This window comes from Mercenaria mercenaria, chromosome 2 (assembly GCF_021730395.1).
Source record: "Mercenaria mercenaria strain notata chromosome 2, MADL_Memer_1, whole genome shotgun sequence".
Taxonomy (NCBI): Eukaryota; Metazoa; Mollusca; class Bivalvia; order Venerida; family Veneridae; genus Mercenaria; species Mercenaria mercenaria.
The window spans coordinates 99,457,054-99,476,093 of NC_069362.1; the positions used below are offsets into that span (position 1 = coordinate 99,457,054).

Consider the following 19,040-nt stretch of genomic DNA (forward strand, 5'->3'; position numbering starts at 1 on the left):
TTCAGAATATATTAACACTCTAGCCCACAGTCTCAGTTCTAGGAATATGATATTATCGATCAGGCACTTTTCAGTACTTCTGCTGATAAGGTAACAAGTTCTATCCCCAGGCAGGCAAATTTTTTTATGTACTCTTTCACAATCTGTGATGATTTTACACAAGATGTGTATGAAGTCATTTGTCTGGTCCTCCAACTCTTATTCATATTGGAAGTTGTCCTTTACTCTATATTCTAACAACTGTTCAATTCTCATCATCTCATGCAATCTTGTATCTTGTGTTCTAAACAATCAATGAATGAATGCCAACTGAGTTTACTTGCAAACAACAAGCTGAATCAAGGTACATTAACCTTTACCCTGCTAAATTTCTAAAATGACCAGACTGGTCCATCATTCGATTCTGGCAGGACCACTTATTATTCGAAGGGGAGTTCACTGAAAATTTACTAACTGAACAGCCAACATTTCAGACCATAATCAGTCTGCACGGATGTGCAGGCTGATATTGGTCTGCACTGGCCGCAAAGGCAGAATCACTTGCAGGCTGAAGGTTAAATATCAGTTAAAATGACCATAAGTACAATAAATGAAAAGCTGAAGTTAAATGGTATTACGTTCTGTCAAATAAAAAAATATATATCTAGATCTATCGCATCGAAACAAAAATTAGTTATACATATTAACAAAGGAATTAAAGGAAATAGTCACAGTGTCTGCCAAGAGTTTCGAACAGTTTGTGAACACACTTGATCTTTGTACTAACCACTGGCACCAGATCAGAAAGAAAATGCCTCCTTACGTGTTACACCCTACCCCTAGGTATTCTATAAGAACCATGGTCGTGAACGGGAAAATATACTAACCCATTTCAATCGCGTATTTCATATCTAAAACACGCAGTTCAGTAAATGAGTACTATTGATATTAAACAAGTGGTAATTTATCTTCCGTTGTGTACCGGTCACATTTCATCAGTAGTTCTTATCTTAGAAAAACAACGTGTAGTTTATATTTTTTTCACAGGTACTCAAAAAACTTGCTTGAACTTCCCTGGTGAAGTTCCGTTCTAGTTTATAGACACACTCTGATTGGCTGATGTGAAAATGTATGTCAGTCGTCATTTTACTACACGTGTACGCTAAAATGTTTATATGCAGCATAAATGTGCAAAATGAATTAAATAAACAGCATAGATGTATAACTATGTATGATTTCAAATTCAAAACCATATACAAGATGAATTTCATTCATCATTTCGAGTCTTATCGTAAAACTGTGAATATATTGCATTCTGTTTTTGTTTGTTTACATTTCGCTTAACATGTGCACACTGTCGTGACCTCTAGACCGGATGTTCATTAGGGAAGTTCACGCAAGTTTTTTCTGTAACGTTGACTAAAGCATAAAATATACGGAGCATCTCTGCAATATGGAATATTGAGACAAGGTGACTGGTGCACGATTGAAGATAAATTATCGCTTGTTTAATATCAGTACTGTAGTACACATTTACTGACCTGCGTGTTTTAGGTATGAAATACGCGATTGAAATGGGTTAGTATATTTTCCCGTTCATGACCATGGTTCTTATAGAATACCTAGGGGTAGGGTATAACATGTACAGAGGCATTTCTTTCTGATCTGGCGCCAGTGGTACTAACTGCTGTAAGCTATACTAACTGAACTCATTGACTTCAAAACAAAGATAGCTGGATCTGTTTGTCACTTAATTTTAACAAATCCATACAGAAAAACGCAGCCTACTGAACATGATGTATGTGTTAACAATTTTTTAAAACTGATTTATACAATATTTAGAGCTTCAGCATAATCAAAAACCAGTAAAAATAACCAAATAAGTATTTACTGTTTCCAGTGTTGTTGTCTACACGTCACATGACTGTCATGTGACCAACCGGTGTTAATGTAAATAAAAGCATCTACCCACTGGAGCATTTTTTAATGAAAAATATGAATTATGACATAAAACGAGCATGACCATGTTAATTTATTTCAGTCTCGTTGTTATTGCGACATGTGTACGCGGTAGAAATGTGTTGGTGTTGATAGGTATGTTCATTAAATCGGCAAATTTATGTGAAAAGTGTGGTGTGTGGTGGGACTAAACTTCCGGGCAATTTAGTCCAGAAGTATATATAGATATGGGGTGTTCTAGCCTTACTCATTTGGCTTATCGTGATGGCTTTTATGATCTGATATTTTATAGTTGTCATCCCTCTATGGAACAGCGACAGTCAAAAGTTAGGCCTAAAAAAATAATTCTTTGTTTCCGGTAAAAAAATTAGGGTAGGTAGGTCGGAAATTATTTTTTTTTATTTTAGGCAGTGGCTAGAGAACTGGAATCCGTTCTCTAGACAGCGAACTTATTCGTCCGGAACCTGTTCTCTAGCCAAAGTACCTTGCACAGGCTAGGGAACCGGAATTTTATTTCTATGCATAAAGCCGCCGAAATTCACTTCGTTTCTTTTGGTAAGTATCATGCATGTTATTATCTAGATTAATTTTACCATTTTAGCAAGCCATGTCCTTTCATTTATTTGTGTTTACTTTGTCTCCAAAAGAGTACCCGCCGCATACTGTCCGCCATATTGGAAAGATAAAATAAACGTACGAATGAATGCGGAAATCGTCTGCATTGGAGCAAGCCGAAATAAACTTGAAATCTAAACTTTAAGGTACAATAAAATAAAAGAAACAATTAAAACAAATTAAGTAATTTCTGTTAATTTGTATTGATCACATTATCTTTGAACATGAAATACCGAGGTGTTACAAACCAGTATTTTAAGTGATCAAAGAATCCGCAGGAAGTTTTAATGGGAATTGAATTAGTTTGTACATCTATAAACATGTAATGACGCTAGAAATCAATATTATTTCATATTTAAACAATTTAAACATAGTTCATGTTTAAAGCAAATAACATTAACAAAAAACAGCAAAGTAATTCATACTAGTTGATATCATTCCAATATGGTGGACATGGTATGTGGCGGTACACTTTTGGAGACAGTAAACGCAGATAAATGCAAGGGCATGGTAAAATTAATTAAGTTAATAATATGTATGACACTAACCAAGAAAACAAGTGGATTTCGGCAGCATTAATTTATGCATAGAAATAAAATTCCGGTTCCCTAGCCTATGCATGATATTTTGCTTAGAGAACCGGTTCCGGACGAATAAGTTCGCTGTCTAGGGAACCGATTCCGGTTCTCTAGCCACTGTCTTTATTTTAAGGGGGACTTTTCGGAAATTATTTTTGTGTCAAAAAATGAATACAAATAAGGGGGTTATGCCTTTATAGCATCAGTAAGTTGATTTCTAACATCACTGGCCATGTTTAAAGCACACAAAGTGCAGTTTTGCAACTTTTTGTTAAAAAGTTGAAAAAAATATTCTCCAAGGCCATAAAAACATTTAGGGTCAGGCCAAAAGTTTAGGGTAGGTCGGGACACCGGAAACAAACAATTTTTTTTTACGCCTTATTACGCTATCCCGAAACATCCTAGATATATTAGGACTAGGGGTGTTCCATCAGAAAACCTGTGTTAGTGACATGATATAATTATGTACTGTTTTTATGATGTGCTTAGGCTCACATCACTAAGTGCCTTCGATGACTTACTTAAAAGCATTGTAAGTCTTGTAATAGTAAAGATAATTTCTTCAAATTTTCAGATTTGAAAGTGTACGTGTGTGTGTTCAGGATTAATGTCATATTCAACAATTTTTCAGCCATATATACAACAATGTCTGCTTGTAGCAGTAAGCAAAATACTCAGCTTTATAGTACTGCCCAACTAGAATATCACACCATAGACACATGACAGGATACTCAACCCAGCAGCAGGCTGATCATTCCTAGTACTATCCTCTAACTGTTGAGTGCCAAGCGAGGATATTATGTGTCATGCATTATTCTTTGTCTTTTCTCTGACAAAAATAAATTACAATATTTTAGAGGAGATATATGTGCAGCTATAGATATGCCTAATCTATACATACCATACATATAAATATAATCACCACTTTCATCAGCATTTTAATATAGGGCTAAATTTTAGTATAACTATACAAGTGTTCCATGATTTTGCATCAGTATTACTTAGAACTCTAAGAGTTACTGACATTTTCTCCATAGGATTGCAAAATACTGACAAATATTTATCTAGTCATATTCATGATGTAATGTCACTTCACACAGGGATCAGACTTAAGGTTCATAGATCAACAGTCTTGTCTAGCTAAGCAGGAACATTGTTTGTTTGAAAGCTTACTTGTAGTCATCACCAGAAATCCATATGGGTGACTCCTCAAGAATTCTGAAAGTAATTTTTAGTAGGAGGGTATTGCAAGATACAGAAGATGTTGCCATTTCAGAAGCTTTCCTGTTCTTTAGCATGTCAGGGGTAAAGCACCTGTACACTGAACTTGTATCCAGATGAAAGAAATTTTTTAATTGAAAGATTGGAGGCTCGAAATCATAACCATTTATTTCGTAGTCAGACAGTGTTACAACTTGACAGCAGGCAACATTGCAAGCAGGACTGATATAAATACAGATAAAACTGTCCTATTACCACAGCAGGGACTAATTTGCACATATGCTTACTACTTAACAGCTTAATTTTCAACTTGTTTTAAATTGATGTGAAACACATATTAAACAAACTAAATTAAGACATTTCATATTAAGATGTGGCCTTAATGGCCAAACAGTTGGATGCAGCTTCCCAAGTGGTCCCATTTCCAAGCATGGGTAAGTATGCACAAACAGTTGCACCAGTTAAAACAAAGATAGATTGTTTCATTATCAGGAAGTTTAATTTGTTATCTCTGTTTCAGCTGACGATGCAGGATTTGAGACCAAGGTTTACAATAACAGTGTATGTAAAACACCAAACCTTGACAGACTGGGAGAGAAGAGCGTAATCTTCAAAAATGCCTTCACATCAGTTAGCAGCTGTTCACCAAGCAGGTACATGTGGACTTCCTCTATCCCTTGTTTTTGATCTATATGAACTACAAACTTAATCTTTACCCTGCTAAATTTCTATAATGCACTGATTCATCATTCAGTTTTGGCAGTACCATTTATTATTCGAAGGGATGTTCACTGAAAGTTTGCTGACTGAATAGCAAACAGTGCAGACCATGGTCAGCCTGCACTTGGTCTGCACTGGTCGCAAAGGTAGAATCTCTTGCAGTAGGCTAAATGTCAAGATCTGTCAGTAGAACTTTATTACTGTAGCTGACAGTGGTTGTACTACATTCAATGATTAGGGTCAGAAATTGTCTGTTTTGAAAAGGCAATTACAGTTTAAGTGGTTAATTTTGCAACATGGAAAAGCTACTGGTCTGACAGTGTAGTCGCGAACGACAAGAAGAAGCAACATGGAAATGTTTGCAATTTTAGCAAATTGATAACATTTGCAAAATTAAAAGCATGAATTAGTTAAAGCCAAGTAATCTTCAAGTACATAAAACCATTGTCATTTTCTCATAATTTTATTTGCAATAACATGTATACGAAATATAATATGATCTTTTTCATGTTACATTCGTAATCAGCATAAATAATATTTTGTTTGTTTATTACTCTAAATGATAAACTGACCATTAACGTCACAATTAAATTGAGCTTTAAAAGTGTTGACAGGTTGCGTGATTGTATGATACAACAAAAGAACTACCAGTAACAAAAACATAATAAAATGGGAATTTTGCCAATTTTTGTTTTTGCAAACTTTCCTAGCACAAAACATTGTCCATCAGACTTCTCACATTATTTTTACTACATGCAATTGTAGATTGCCGCAATTTTTAACTAATACAGTAAATTTTAATTGGTTTAAATCTGTTCATTCTATTGAAATTTGGCATAAATGAAAGATTTTCTCTACTTGCATATATCTTACCCATGCTAAGCTTCAGCTGAATCACTTGTATCTAAGACAAATGTAGCAAGTTCAATTTCTTAAAATATAATGTTTAAAATTCACATGATCCTATATTAGGTCTGTGATTATGTCCGGGCTTCCCCAGCACCAGAATGGCATGTATGGGTTACATCAGGGATACCACCACTTTATGAGTTTTGATGAAGTTCAGAGTCTTCCCCTCATCTTGAAGAGGAATAACATTCATACAGGTAAGCCATTTTCACATTTCAGAGGTCAGTGTGAAGATTTTTTTTCTTCATAAAATTTGTCCTAGAAAGTGTAAGGTTTTCTTTCATTATCAGGAGTGTTTTTTTTATATACATGTATATGTGTTTTGGTTGGTACAGAAAATTCAGAAGCAGATGAAGAAAGACAAATGCATTGTTCACAAGATTTGGTGGTTTAAAATAATGTGAAATCTTTTCATTGTGTTGGCATAAAATTACACTCAGCAAAAATGCCTGTTTTATTGGGACATGAATTTATGGACTTCAGAATATGAAAGATTAAATATGTGGAAAATAGGTTAATTGTGTGGATTAATGCAGCAAGGGGCTCTATGGCCAAGTGGATAAGGGTGCTGACTTTGAATCTCTTTCCCCTTACCATTGTGGGTTTGATACCTTGCATAGTGAGTAGAATTATTTGAGCTGCGCCATGAAAAAACCAACATAGTGCATTTGCGACCAGCATGGATCCAGACCAGCCTGCGCATCTGCGCAGTCTGGTCAGGATCCATGCTGTTCGCTTACAAAGCCTATTGCAATTAGAGAAACCATTAGCAAATAGCATGGATCCTGACCAGACTGCGCGGATGCGCAGGCTGGTCTGGATCCATGCTGGTTGCAAATGCACTATGTTGGTTTTCTCATGGTGGGGCTCATTTCATGTGAGGAAGTCATTCAGCTTGCTAATGGAAGATTGGTGGTTCTATTTAGGTGCCTGCTTATGTCTGAAATAAGGTCCAATGCTGCACCAGGGGTCTTCTTCCACCATCAGGAGCTGGAAACACTTAATAATGACCTTTTATTGTGTCAGTCTGATATTTAACCAAACAGAAACAAAGAAATGAAATACAAGAAAATTAGTTCTTCTAAGAATATCATTGATTTCACAATAGATATTTCACACATTAATAGACTGAAGCAATAAATACAATGAATTATCATATTCATATTTTTGATCTACTTTTAAAATACATGCAATAAATAAATACATTTTATGAATGATTGTGTTGTAAAGAACATGTTAGGAACATGAGAAAAATATTAGGTAATCCTTACAATTGTTTATTTTCTTTGACATTAACACATTTTACATTTTGTAATGGCCAGTTGTTTTTTATAGGCATAGTTGGAAAGAAACATGTGGGGCCAAGCTACGTATATCCATTTGACTTTGCTGAGACAGAAGAAAACCATTCCATTCTACAAGTGGGAAGAAACATCACTTATATGAAACACATGGTCAGAAAATTCTTTCAACAAAATGATTCCAGGTAAGTAAAAGTCTTAACAAACACATTACTTTTTTTCTTTGGTTATAGCCCATCTGCATCTTCGTAATGTTACAACTGTACAAGAACAGAATTGAATACCATTTTTTAAACTTTACAGTATTACTGTTGTGTCTTAGACTTTTGTAATCAACTAATTTCCAGTCTAATTGAAATGAAACTTGGTATACAGCATCAATAGCAGGAGGACATGTACTTGATTTTTGGAATTTTATATCCAGTTATAACTTTCTGAGTTATAGCCCTACATTGGAACTAAATTACCACTACATTGTTAATATAATATTGTGTACTCAACACCTGTAACAGTTTCCTCCCAATTCAGATGAAAGTTTGTATTCATGATAAACATAAAGTGGACATGCAAATATTGTTGGGAGTTTTATGTCTGTTTAAATTTTTTGGAGTAAGCCCCATTTTTTGACTGTTAACATTATTCTTTGAAACATTTTCAGGTGGTATAATTATTTGAAACAGTGTTGACATCTTTCTTATTCAGTATGAAATTCAAGGAAATGTTTTAAAATTATCATATGTTTTTTTTCCAGACCATTTTTCCTGTACATTGGATTCCACGACCCTCATCGTTGTGGCCACACCCATCCACAACTAGGTGCTTTCTGTGAGAAGTTTGGTAATGGGGAACCAGATATGGGAACCATCCCTGACTGGAAACCAGTGAAATATGACCCTGATGAGGTGGAGGTGCCATACTTTGTACAAAATACACCAGCTGCGAGACAGGATCTGGCTAAACAATACACCACTATAAGCAGACTTGATCAAGGTTTTAAATTATAAATAATTATAAAGGAACAAGTTATTCCTGAAGAGTTGTCAAAGTGGGAAGATTATGCAGATTATTGCACCCTGTTCTATTTCTGTTAACCTTTACCCTGCTAAATTTCTAAAATGGACTGGTCCATCATTCAATTGGGCAGTACCACTTATTATTCAAAGGGTTGTTCACTGAAAATTTACCGACTGAATAGTGAACAGTGCAAACCATGATCAGCCTGCCCTGGACATGCAGGCTGATCTTGGTCTGCACTGGGTGCAAAGGCAGAATCACACTTGCTAAATCCTCATAAAATTTTTTTTTTACTTTGATTGTTAACATACCACATGGATTTTCAGCAACTTCTTAACACTAACTTAAGGCTAACTCTTTGATCCACATTTTTCTTAACAAGATTTTTTCCTTGATTTCTCTTTAAATATAAGACGATATCATAGAATATTCTAAAGAACATTGTGAATGGTGGTAGGGACTTTCTGATATATTTCTGATTATTTCAAAATACATGTATCTTGATTATATAGTTTTGAATTATCATGAAAAACGATTTTGATGTGGTATTTCAGTTGTAAATTTCTGCCATTTTGGATCCAGAAGCTTTTTAATTTTGTCAAAAGTGATCATATATTGAAATTTGTCATTGGCCAGAATTTTACACATGTAATTCAAAAAGTTGCAACTGCCTCCATTAGAAACCTTTAGATCGATGCTTTATCTGAATCAAAATTAAAAAGTCATCAAAACTTTGGATTTGATGGATTAAGTATTTATTCAGATATAAAAAAAGATAAAATTTGCAATTTCAAGGTCAGAGTGTTGATAAATAATTCCCATTCCCACAGTTTTTCATATCTCCTTTTTTTTTCTTTCCAGTTACCTTACTTGCATTTGCAAAATGGTTTAAATAGTAATACTGTTAAATCATTATTATTGATATTAGGAAGACACTGATTTTTGTGGAATTATTGTTGCATCTATCCACACAATTAAATACCAATAAATATACAAAATGCCTATTTATTTTATCTTACAAAGCGGAAATTCACGTTATCACAGTGAAATCGAAATTTAGAGCAAAACATAGTTAGTTACCTTGTTACAAGGGTAAATTCAAATTAGTTGAACTGCTGCATTTTTTTGTATTTCGTGTAATATGTAGTTTTAACTGCTACAATCTCAGTTTCATTTGTCTCTGTCCCTTCAAGTTCAATTTTTATCCAGGTTTGAAGAACATGACCCTCCAAAGGTATTTCATGTTAAAAGAAGAAGGAAAATACGGATATTTAACACCTTTCATTGTATTTTAATTTCATTGATATCCGTAGAAGTCTGCATAACTGATAATTTTACTAGTATGCACGTTAGCTTTCTAATATAAGGTTAAAATGTATAAGTCGCGGGGCTTGTGTTTCCATGGTAATGCATTTTCTCTCATTTTTAAACAACAATGTATAAAAATAGGGGTTTTCGACGGCTTCAGTGCCATTCTGTTAATGACCAACATGGAATATTTGGGTAATATTATTACTAAAATACCAAGCACTTTACATGGTACCCTATTTTTCTTAAAGTTTAAAGTAACCATGGCAACAGAGATGTTTCAAATAGCATATATCTTGTTTTTTTGTCGTAATTTCTTATAAAAAGATGTTAAAATAGATTATCTTTCTAGTTAATGTAGCTTTAAAACATATCATTTTAATGTAAGTTATATTTTCATGTTATTTGCATTTATTCAAACAAATTTCACAGCTTAGAATACTTACAGCAGTTCCCCTCGTCTGGCATTTTCATGGAAAAATCGTTCAGCGTGCTGCTATTATTTTCATGGATATTGTTGAAATGAAAATAAAAAGCCGAAGCTGTGTTTCTTAAATAGACCAGTGTCAACGCTTTTGAATTTTACATTTAGATACATAGGTCACGGGCTTCGTTTCCATGGTAACATCAATTTAATTCAAGAAACCACATTTTTCTACTGAAATTTGAACCATCTTAGATCTTAGTTTTGATATATAACTAACAAATTATCAACGGAACCTGAAAAATAGGTATTACAAATCAAACTGTTAGATTTTTATTTGAAAAATGGCCGTAACAAGTAATCTTTCACCCAACTATATTCAAAAGAACATTGGTTATCATCATCCATTTTTAGTTCACCTGTCATAAAGCGACAAGGTGAGCTTTTGTGATCGCGCAGTGTCCGTCGTCCGTGCGACCATGCGTGTGTGCGTAAACTTTTCCTTGTGACATCTCTAGAGGTCACATTTTTCATGGGATCTTTATGAAAATGGGTCAGAATGTTCATCTTGGTAAATTCTAGGTCAAGTTCGAAACTGGGTCAAGTGCCTTCAAAAACTAGGTCAGTAGGTCTAAAAATAGAAAAACCTTGTGACCTCTCTAGAGGCCATAATTTTCAATGGATCTTCATGAAAATTGGTCAGAATGTTCACCTTGATGATATCTAGGTCAAGTTCGAAACTGGGTCACGTGCCTTCAAAAACTAGGTCAGTAGGTCTAAAAATAGAAAAACCTTGTGACCTCTCTAGAGGCCATATATTTCACAAGATCTTCATGAAAGTTGGTCAGAACGTTCACCATGATGATATCTAGGTCAAGTTAGAAACTGGGACACGTGCCTTCAAAAACTAGGTCAGTAGGGTAAATATTAGAAAAACTCTCTAAAGGCCATATTTTTCATGGGATCTGTATGAAAGTTGGTCTGAATAATCATCTTGATGATATCTAGGTCAGGTTCGAAACTGGGTCACGTGCGGTCAAAAACTAGGTCAGTAGGTCTAAAATAGAAAAACCTTGTGACCTTTCTAGAGGCCATATATTTCACAAGATCTTCATGAAAATTGGTCAGAACGTTCACCTTGATGATATCTAGGTCAAGATCGAAATTGGGTCACGTGCCATCAAAAACTAGGTCAGTAGGTCAAATAATAGAAAAACCTTGTGACCTCTCTAAAGGCCATATTTTTCATGGGATCTGTATGAAAGTTGGTCTGAATGATCATCTTGATGATATCTAGGTCAAGTTCGAAACTGGGTCACGTGTGGTCAAAAACTAGGTCAGTAGGTCTAAAAATAGAAAAACCTTGTGACCTCTCTAGAGGCCATATATTTCATGAAATCTTCATGAAAATTGGTCAGAATGTTCACCTTGATGATATCTAAGTCAGATTCGAAAGTGGGTCACGTGCCGTCAAAAACAAGGTCAGTAGGTCAAATAATAGAAAAACCATGTGACCTCTCTAGAGGCCATATTTTCCATGGGATCTGTAGGAAAGTTGGTCTGAATGTTCATCTTGATGATATCTAGGTCAAGTTCGAAAGTGGGTCATGTGCCATGAAAAACTAGGTCAGTAGGTCAAATAATAGAAAAACCTTGTGACCTCTCTAAAGGCCATATTTTTCAATGGATCTTCATGAAAGTTGGTCAGAATGTTCATCTTGATGATATCTAGGTCAAGTTCGAAACAGGGTCATGTGCAGTCAAAAACTAGGTCAGTAGGTGTAAAAATAGAAAAAACCTTGTGACCTCTCTAGAGGCCATACTTGTAAATGGATCTCCATTAAAATTGGTCAGAATGTTCATCTTGATGATATCTAGGTCAGGTTCAAAACTGGGTCACGTGCCTTAAAAAACTAGGTCAGTAGGTCGAATAAGGAAAAAACTTGGTGACCTCTCTAAAGGCCATATTTTTCATGGGATCTGTGTGAAAGTTGGTCTGAATGTTTATCTTGATGATATCTAGGTCAAGTTTGAAACTGGGTCAACTGCGATCAAAAACTAGGTCAGTAGGTCTTGAAATAGAAAAACCTTGTGACCTCTCTAGAGGCCATACCCTTGAATGGATCTTCATGAAAATTGGTCAGAATGTTCACCTTGATGATATCTAGGTCAAGTTTGAAACTGGGTCACGTGCCTTAAAAAACTAGGTCAATAGGTCAAATAATAGAAAAACCTTGTGACCTCTCTAGAGACCATATTTTTCAATGGATCTTCATGAAAATTGGTCAAAATTTTTATCTTGATAATATCTAGGTCACTATGTCAAATGATAGAAAAAACAACGTCATACTCAAAATTGGATCATGTGGGAAGAGGTGAGCGATTCAGGACCATCATGGTCCTCTTGTCTTACATTCCACATAACATTTCAATATAACTACATAAAAGAGTCAAAATATTGATTATTATTCGGACTCATAAAAAATATTTCAGCAAATAATGGTTATTTAAAAATAGTTAAAATAAAGAAAATGCACAGAATTAGGTACTTTTAAGATAAAAGCTATTAATTTTGTGCGGTAACTGACACGCAACGGCATGACGTCAATGACGTCATTTTAAGGCAACATTGTTTTGAAGCGTTTCTGCGGCAATTTATTCATTATTTCTGCATTATTAAACCATAAAGCATCAGATCGAAGACAGGTTCATGATTTGTTTTCAGAAGAATGAATATACAAACACATTTAGTTTGTCGTAAAAGTCGTCGTAAATCGTCACGTTAGCTTCCGGTTGGACATGCGCACATACAAATATGAAGGTAACCTACCTCCTTAAACGGTTTCTGAGTAAACTGAAGGAAGTTCTTCCCTTTTCCAGGTATAGGTCTGATACTTGAAGAATTAAAGAATGCTGGTCATGACAAGGACACTTTGATCTTGTACTCCTCGGATAATGGTATACCATTCATCAATGGACGCACTAATCTGTACGACTCAGGAATGGCCGAACCGTTCCTCGTGTCCTCACCGTATCAGACCAAGAGAAATGGACAGGTAGACTTCTGAGTATATTGTGATTGACAGGATAGTAAAATGAGGGATTAAAAAAAAACCTATTGTAAATTGTTCTTTACGGTTGATTGGATGTAACAGTACCATATTCCATCGACTTTATTTACATTGATTGGAAAAAGCGTTGAAGTGACTGCATTGATGATTGCTTCTTTGATTTGTAGCATTTGAGAAAGCCTAGCTGGCTGAAGGGTCAAGGTCATTGTCTTTAGATCACTCAAATCTCAACACAATGTGATCCAGTAAAACCCTCTCGGATCAATGCTAATAATCCAAATTTAAATTACATCTAACATTATGATGTAGACATTAAAGAACAGTTGTATTTTAAAATAACATATAAAGAAGAACTGTCTGGACCGAGATGCTTAATCGAAACATTTAATGTCTAGTGGATAACTTCCTTCTATCTTTGATGAAAATACATGTATGTGGAAATTAATATAAAAGCAAACAATACTAATCTTTTGAACAGAGCAGATTTAATGCAAAAAAAAAAAGATCAAAACGTAGCTAGTGAACACAGTGGATAAAGCTTTAAGAAACTTATTTATACGCCCGTTTGAAAAACGGGACATATTATGGGAACGCCCCTGGCGGGCGGGCGGGCGGCATCCACAGACCTTGTCCGGAGCATATCTTCTTCATGCATGGAGGGATTTTGATGAAACTTGGCACAGTTGTTCACCATCATGAGACGGAGTGTCTTGCGCAAGAGCCAGGTCCCTAGGTTTAAGGTCAAGTCACACTTCAAAGGTCAAATTCAAGAATGACTTTGTCCAGAGCATGTCTTCTTCATGCATGGAAGGATTTTGATGTAACTTGGCACAACTGTACACCATGATGAGACGAAGTGTCATGCACAGGTCCCTTATTTAGAATTACTTCCCTTTGTTGTTACTATAAATAGCTTGTATTGCAACTTTTTCATTACAGTCGTAGGGAAAAATGAAGACCACTTTTCTGTAGTACAACATGCACATTACATCCAATGTTGAGGTGTATTTTGACCTAGTCATAGGGAAAAATGGAGACCACTTTTCTGTAGTACAACATGCATATTACATCCAATGTTGAGGTGTATTTTGACCTATCTCTACAGGGTAAGGATTTCTGTGGGGACATACAAATTTTTTTTGATGTTTTTTTTTATGCCCCCGAAGGGAGGCATATAGTTTTTGAACCGTCTGTCGGTCTGTCCGCAATTTTCATGTCCGGTCCATATCTTTGTCATCGATGGATGGATTTTCAAATAACTTGGCATGAATGTGTACCACAGTAAGACGACGTGCAGTGCGCAAGACCCAGGTCCGTAGCTCAAAGGTCAAGGTCACACTTAGACATTAAAGGATAGTGCATTGATGGGCGTGTCCCGTCCATATCTTTGTCATCGATGGATGGATTTTCAAATAACTTGGCATAAATGTGTACCACAGTAAGACGACGTGTCATGCGCAAGACCCAGGTTCGTAGCTCAAAGGTCAAGGTCACACTTAGATGTTAAAGGATAGTGCATTGATGGGCATGTCCGGTCCATATCTTTGTCATTTATGCATGGATTTTAAAATAACTATGCATGAATGTGTGACACAGTAAGATGATGTGTCGCGCGCAAGACCCAGCTCCGTAGGTCAAAGGTCAAGGTCACACTTAGACGTTAAAGATCATTTTTCATGATAGTGCATTGATGGGCATGTCCAGTCCATATCTTTGTCATTCATGCATGGATTTTAAAATAACTATGCATGAATGTGTGACACAGTAAGACGATGTGTCGCGCGCAAGACCCAGCTCCGTAGGTCAAAGGTCCTAAACTCTTAACATCGGCCATAACTATTCATTCAAAGTGCCGTCGGGGGCATGTGTCATCCTACGGAGACAGCTCTTGTTTTTTTAGCTCACATGTCACAAAGTGACAGTATGAGCTTTTGTGATCGCGCAGCGTCCGTCGTCCGTCCGTCCGTGCGTAAACTTTTGCTTGTGACCACTCTAGAGGTCACATTTTTCATGGGATCTTTATGAAAGTTGGTCAGAATGTTCATCTTGATGATATCTAGGTCAAGTTCGAAACTGGGTCAACTGCGGTAAAAAACTAGGTCAGTAGGTCTAAAAATAGAAAAACCTTGTGACCTCTCTAGAGGCCATATTTTTCAAAAGATCTTCATGAAAATTGGTCAAAATGTTCACCTTGATGATATCTAGGTCAAGTTCGAAACTGGGTCACGTGCCTTCAAAAAGTAGGTCAGTAGGTCAAATAATAGAAAAACCTTGTGACCTCTCTAGAGGCCATATTTTTCATTGGATCTGTATGAAAGTTGGTCTGAATGTTCATCTTGATGATATCTAGGTCAAGTTCGAAACTGGGTCAGCTGCGGTTAAAAACTAGGTCATTAGGTCTAAAAATAGAAAAACCTTGTGACCTCTCTAGAGGCCATACTTTTGAATGGATCTTCATGAAAATTAGTCTGAATGTTCACCTTGATGATATCTAGGTCAAGATCGAAACTGGGTCACGTGCCATCAGAAACTAGGTCAGTAGGTCAAATAATGAAAAAACCTTGTGACCTCTCTAGAGGCCATATTTTTCATGGGATCTGTATGAAGGTTAGTCTGAATGTTCATCTTGATGATATCTAGGTCAAGTTCGAAACTGGGTCACGTGCCATCAGAAACTAGGTCAGTAGGTCAAATAATAAAAAAACCTTGTGACCTCTCTAGAGGCCATATTTTTCATGGGATCTGTATGAAGGTTAGTCTGAATGTTCATCTTGATGATATCTAGGTCAAGTTCGAAACTGGGTCAACTGTGGTTAAAAACTAGGTCAGTAGGTCTAAAAATAAAAAAACCTTGTGACCTCTCTAGATGCCATATTTTTCACAAGATCTTCATGAAAATTGGTCTGAATGTTCACCTTGATGATATCTAGGTCAAGTTCGAAACTGGGTCACGTGCCCTCAGAAACTAGGTCAGTAGGTCAAATAATAGAAAAAACCTTGTGACCTCTCTAGAGGCCATATTTTTCATGGGATCTGTATGAAAGTTGGTCTGAATGTTCATCTTGATGATATCTAGGTCAAGTTCGAAACTTGGTTAGCTGCGGTCAAAAACTAGGTCATTAGGTTTAAAAATAGAAAAACCTTGTGACCTCTCTGGAGGCTATACTTTTGAATGGATCTTCATGAAAATTGGTCAGAATGTTCATCTTGATGATATCTAGGTCAAGTTTGAAACTGGGTCACGTGCCATCAATAACTAGGTCAGTAGGTCAAATAATGAAAAAACCTTGTGACCTCTCTAGAGGCCATATTTTTCATGGGATCTGTATGAAAGTTGGTCAGAATGTTCATCTTGATGATATCTAGGTCAGGTTCAAAACTGGGTCACATGAGGTCAAAAACTGGGTCACTATGTCAAATAATAGAAAAAAATGACGTCATACTCAGTTCAAAACTGGGTCATGTTGGGACAGGTGAGCGATTCAGGACCATCATGGTCCTCTTGTTTTAAGATTATCTTCCCTTAGTTGTTACTGTAAATAACCTATACTGTAACATTTTTATGATTGACCGTAGGAAAAAACCAAGATCACTTTTCTGTGGTACAACATAGATGTTACTTTCAAATTTTAGGTGTATTTTAAGGTATCTCTACTTGGTAAGGAGTTTTTTTGTGGACATAGAAAAACAAAAGAATTACAATAATTACTAAACAACCACAAAGTTAAGATTCCATTTGCAAACACAGCTGCTATTTGCTACTTTGCTGCGACGGGCGTATGTTGTGACATTCTTGCACTCTTGTTAATACTTTAATGCTGGGATCTTCTTTAATTTGACAAAGAACAATCATGTCACTTAAATTTCTAATATATGATTATTTGGTAACACTAATTTCACTTTTCTTGTTGAGAGCTCAAGTTTAGCTGTAGCATATTTCTGTTTCAGGTGAGTGATGTACTGGTCAGCCATGTTGACATTGTTCCTACCATTCTAGACTGGTTTAATATACCATACCCAAGTTATAAACTGAATCATAAACCAGTCAAACCTACTGGAAAATCTCTACTACCAGTCTTGGATTCTGAGCCTCATTCTGGATTTGAGACTGTGTTTGCAAGTCATAACCTCCATGAGGTCACAATGTATTATCCAATGAGAGTTGTCAGGAATAAACAGTACAAACTGATTCAAAATGTTAACTACAAAATGCCATTTGGCATAGATCAAGACTTTTTCATTTCAGACTCTTTTCAAGATCTGTTGAATAGAACTAGATCTGGAGTTCCAACTCATTGGTTTAAAACCTTGAAGGAGTATTACTATAGGCAATACTGGGAGTTATATGACATAAAAAATGACCCCAAGGAGACCAAAAACTTGATTCATCATTCCAGTTCTGACTATAGAAGTGTATTTCAAAGCTTAAAACAAGAACTACAGCAATGGCAGAATGTGACCTTTGACCCCTGGATTTGCGCTCCATGGGGAGTACTTGAGGATGCAGGGAGTTATAAGGAAAATCCTCAGTGTATGAATGCAAATAACTATTTGAATCTCCATGATGAATTGTGAATCTCTGATTAAGATCTTATTCATTCAGCTGATAATGATAAAAGAAGCTAGTTAGGACTTACCTTTTATACAATTTTTTTAACATCCCAGGCATTTTCAAATTTTTCTAGTATTTATTCCTGTAGAATGTACATATTATATATATCAGCCTCTTCAGCCTGAAGAGTGTTATTAAGAAGCTGGCCCATTTAATAGAGTATAGAAAAATAGAAGGGAAGTCTTGATAGCGGCCATGAAGTTACATTTTCAGCACTAGATATTCACTTGACCACAACATTCATTCCCTTTGCGTTTCTTAATGCAGAAGGTCCCACTTCATAGCTTCTATCTTATACATAGTAAAACTTGAACCATAATTTACAATGAACATAAAAGGACCTTTTTTTTTGGTTCAGAGACACTGTGATATTCTGGTTACATCAGGTGTCTCCAGATTAACTTGCAGAGTAAGTAAGACCCCAGACTTACTTAGCACATTCAGCCTTATGCAAGTCAGCATGAATGATGGCTTCCTTTTGTGTAGAATTTCAGTCTCACCAAGGCCCATACCAACAAAGTTAAAGGGCCAGTGATTTTTCACCAGCATTGCAATTATGCAAAAAATGCATTCAACATTTTGTATTCTCAAATGTTAATAATGATCTTTTTATTTCAAAGTTATGTATTTTATCTGTTTTGTTATTTCCATGCATTAATGATCCAGGGTTGCCACTTAGTTGAGAAAATGAAATTCCCTAACTTTTCCCTGACTAAACCATACTTTTTACTGACCAATACCATCATATTTTTTCGGCCTTCTCCTCCCCTGCAGCCATCAAATCAACCCTTTTATATGTATTTTGTTTCAGATTATTACAAACTTTCATCAAGATTCCAAAATTAACATAAAAACGAATTTGGAAATACTTATAAATACTGCTTGAAGACGGCCATAGCCACTGAACATTTTAAACACCGACCCAGAATTTCATTTTTCCCAGACTTTTCTAAAATTTCATTTTTCGCTGACCATTATCAAGATTTCCCCAACAATTCACTGACCTTGAAAAAAAATTGTCCTCGTCTTTTCAAGGTAAGTGGCAACCCTGTGATCTGTAGAAAAAAATGACCAAAGGGCGATACGTGCCAGGAATCATTTGATTTAAAGAATCCGTTTTATACCTATATGATGTATATACTTGAAATGAGGCTAGTCAGTTACCTATAAATCAGATAATGAGAAAATGTTTCATCATGTATAGATATAAAACTTTAATGTTCTTAATACCATAAAGTGCCAAAATGTGATTATCTTGGAAATATCTTGTATTTTTGTAATAAAAAAAAAATAATAATGTTGTTGTTCCTTATATATATTGCTTATTTG

The 19,040-nt window shown here is 35.6% G+C and overlaps 2 protein-coding genes across 3 annotated transcripts in view; one reads left to right on the forward strand and one right to left on the reverse strand.

The window, feature by feature from the left end:
* Positions 1 to 1,928, reverse strand: part of LOC123564696 (sodium-independent sulfate anion transporter-like) — a 60,308-nt gene extending 58,380 nt beyond the window's left edge. For both annotated transcript variants that reach the window (XM_045358444.2, XM_045358442.2), the window contains exon 1: positions 1,871 to 1,928. The gene's annotated coding sequence lies outside the window, so the exon portion shown is untranslated. The remainder of the gene's footprint in view (positions 1 to 1,870) is intronic.
* On the forward strand, positions 1,916 to 19,016 carry LOC123564697 (N-sulphoglucosamine sulphohydrolase-like). The gene is made up of 7 exons (XM_045358446.2): positions 1,916 to 2,073; positions 4,873 to 5,005; positions 6,045 to 6,178; positions 7,317 to 7,467; positions 8,034 to 8,272; positions 12,909 to 13,084; positions 17,048 to 19,016. Exons 1-7 carry the CDS (start codon positions 1,998 to 2,000, stop codon positions 17,672 to 17,674), a joined length of 1,536 nt encoding a protein of 511 aa, XP_045214381.2. The 5' UTR covers positions 1,916 to 1,997; the 3' UTR covers positions 17,675 to 19,016.
* The last annotated feature ends 24 nt before the right edge of the window (positions 19,017 to 19,040 follow it).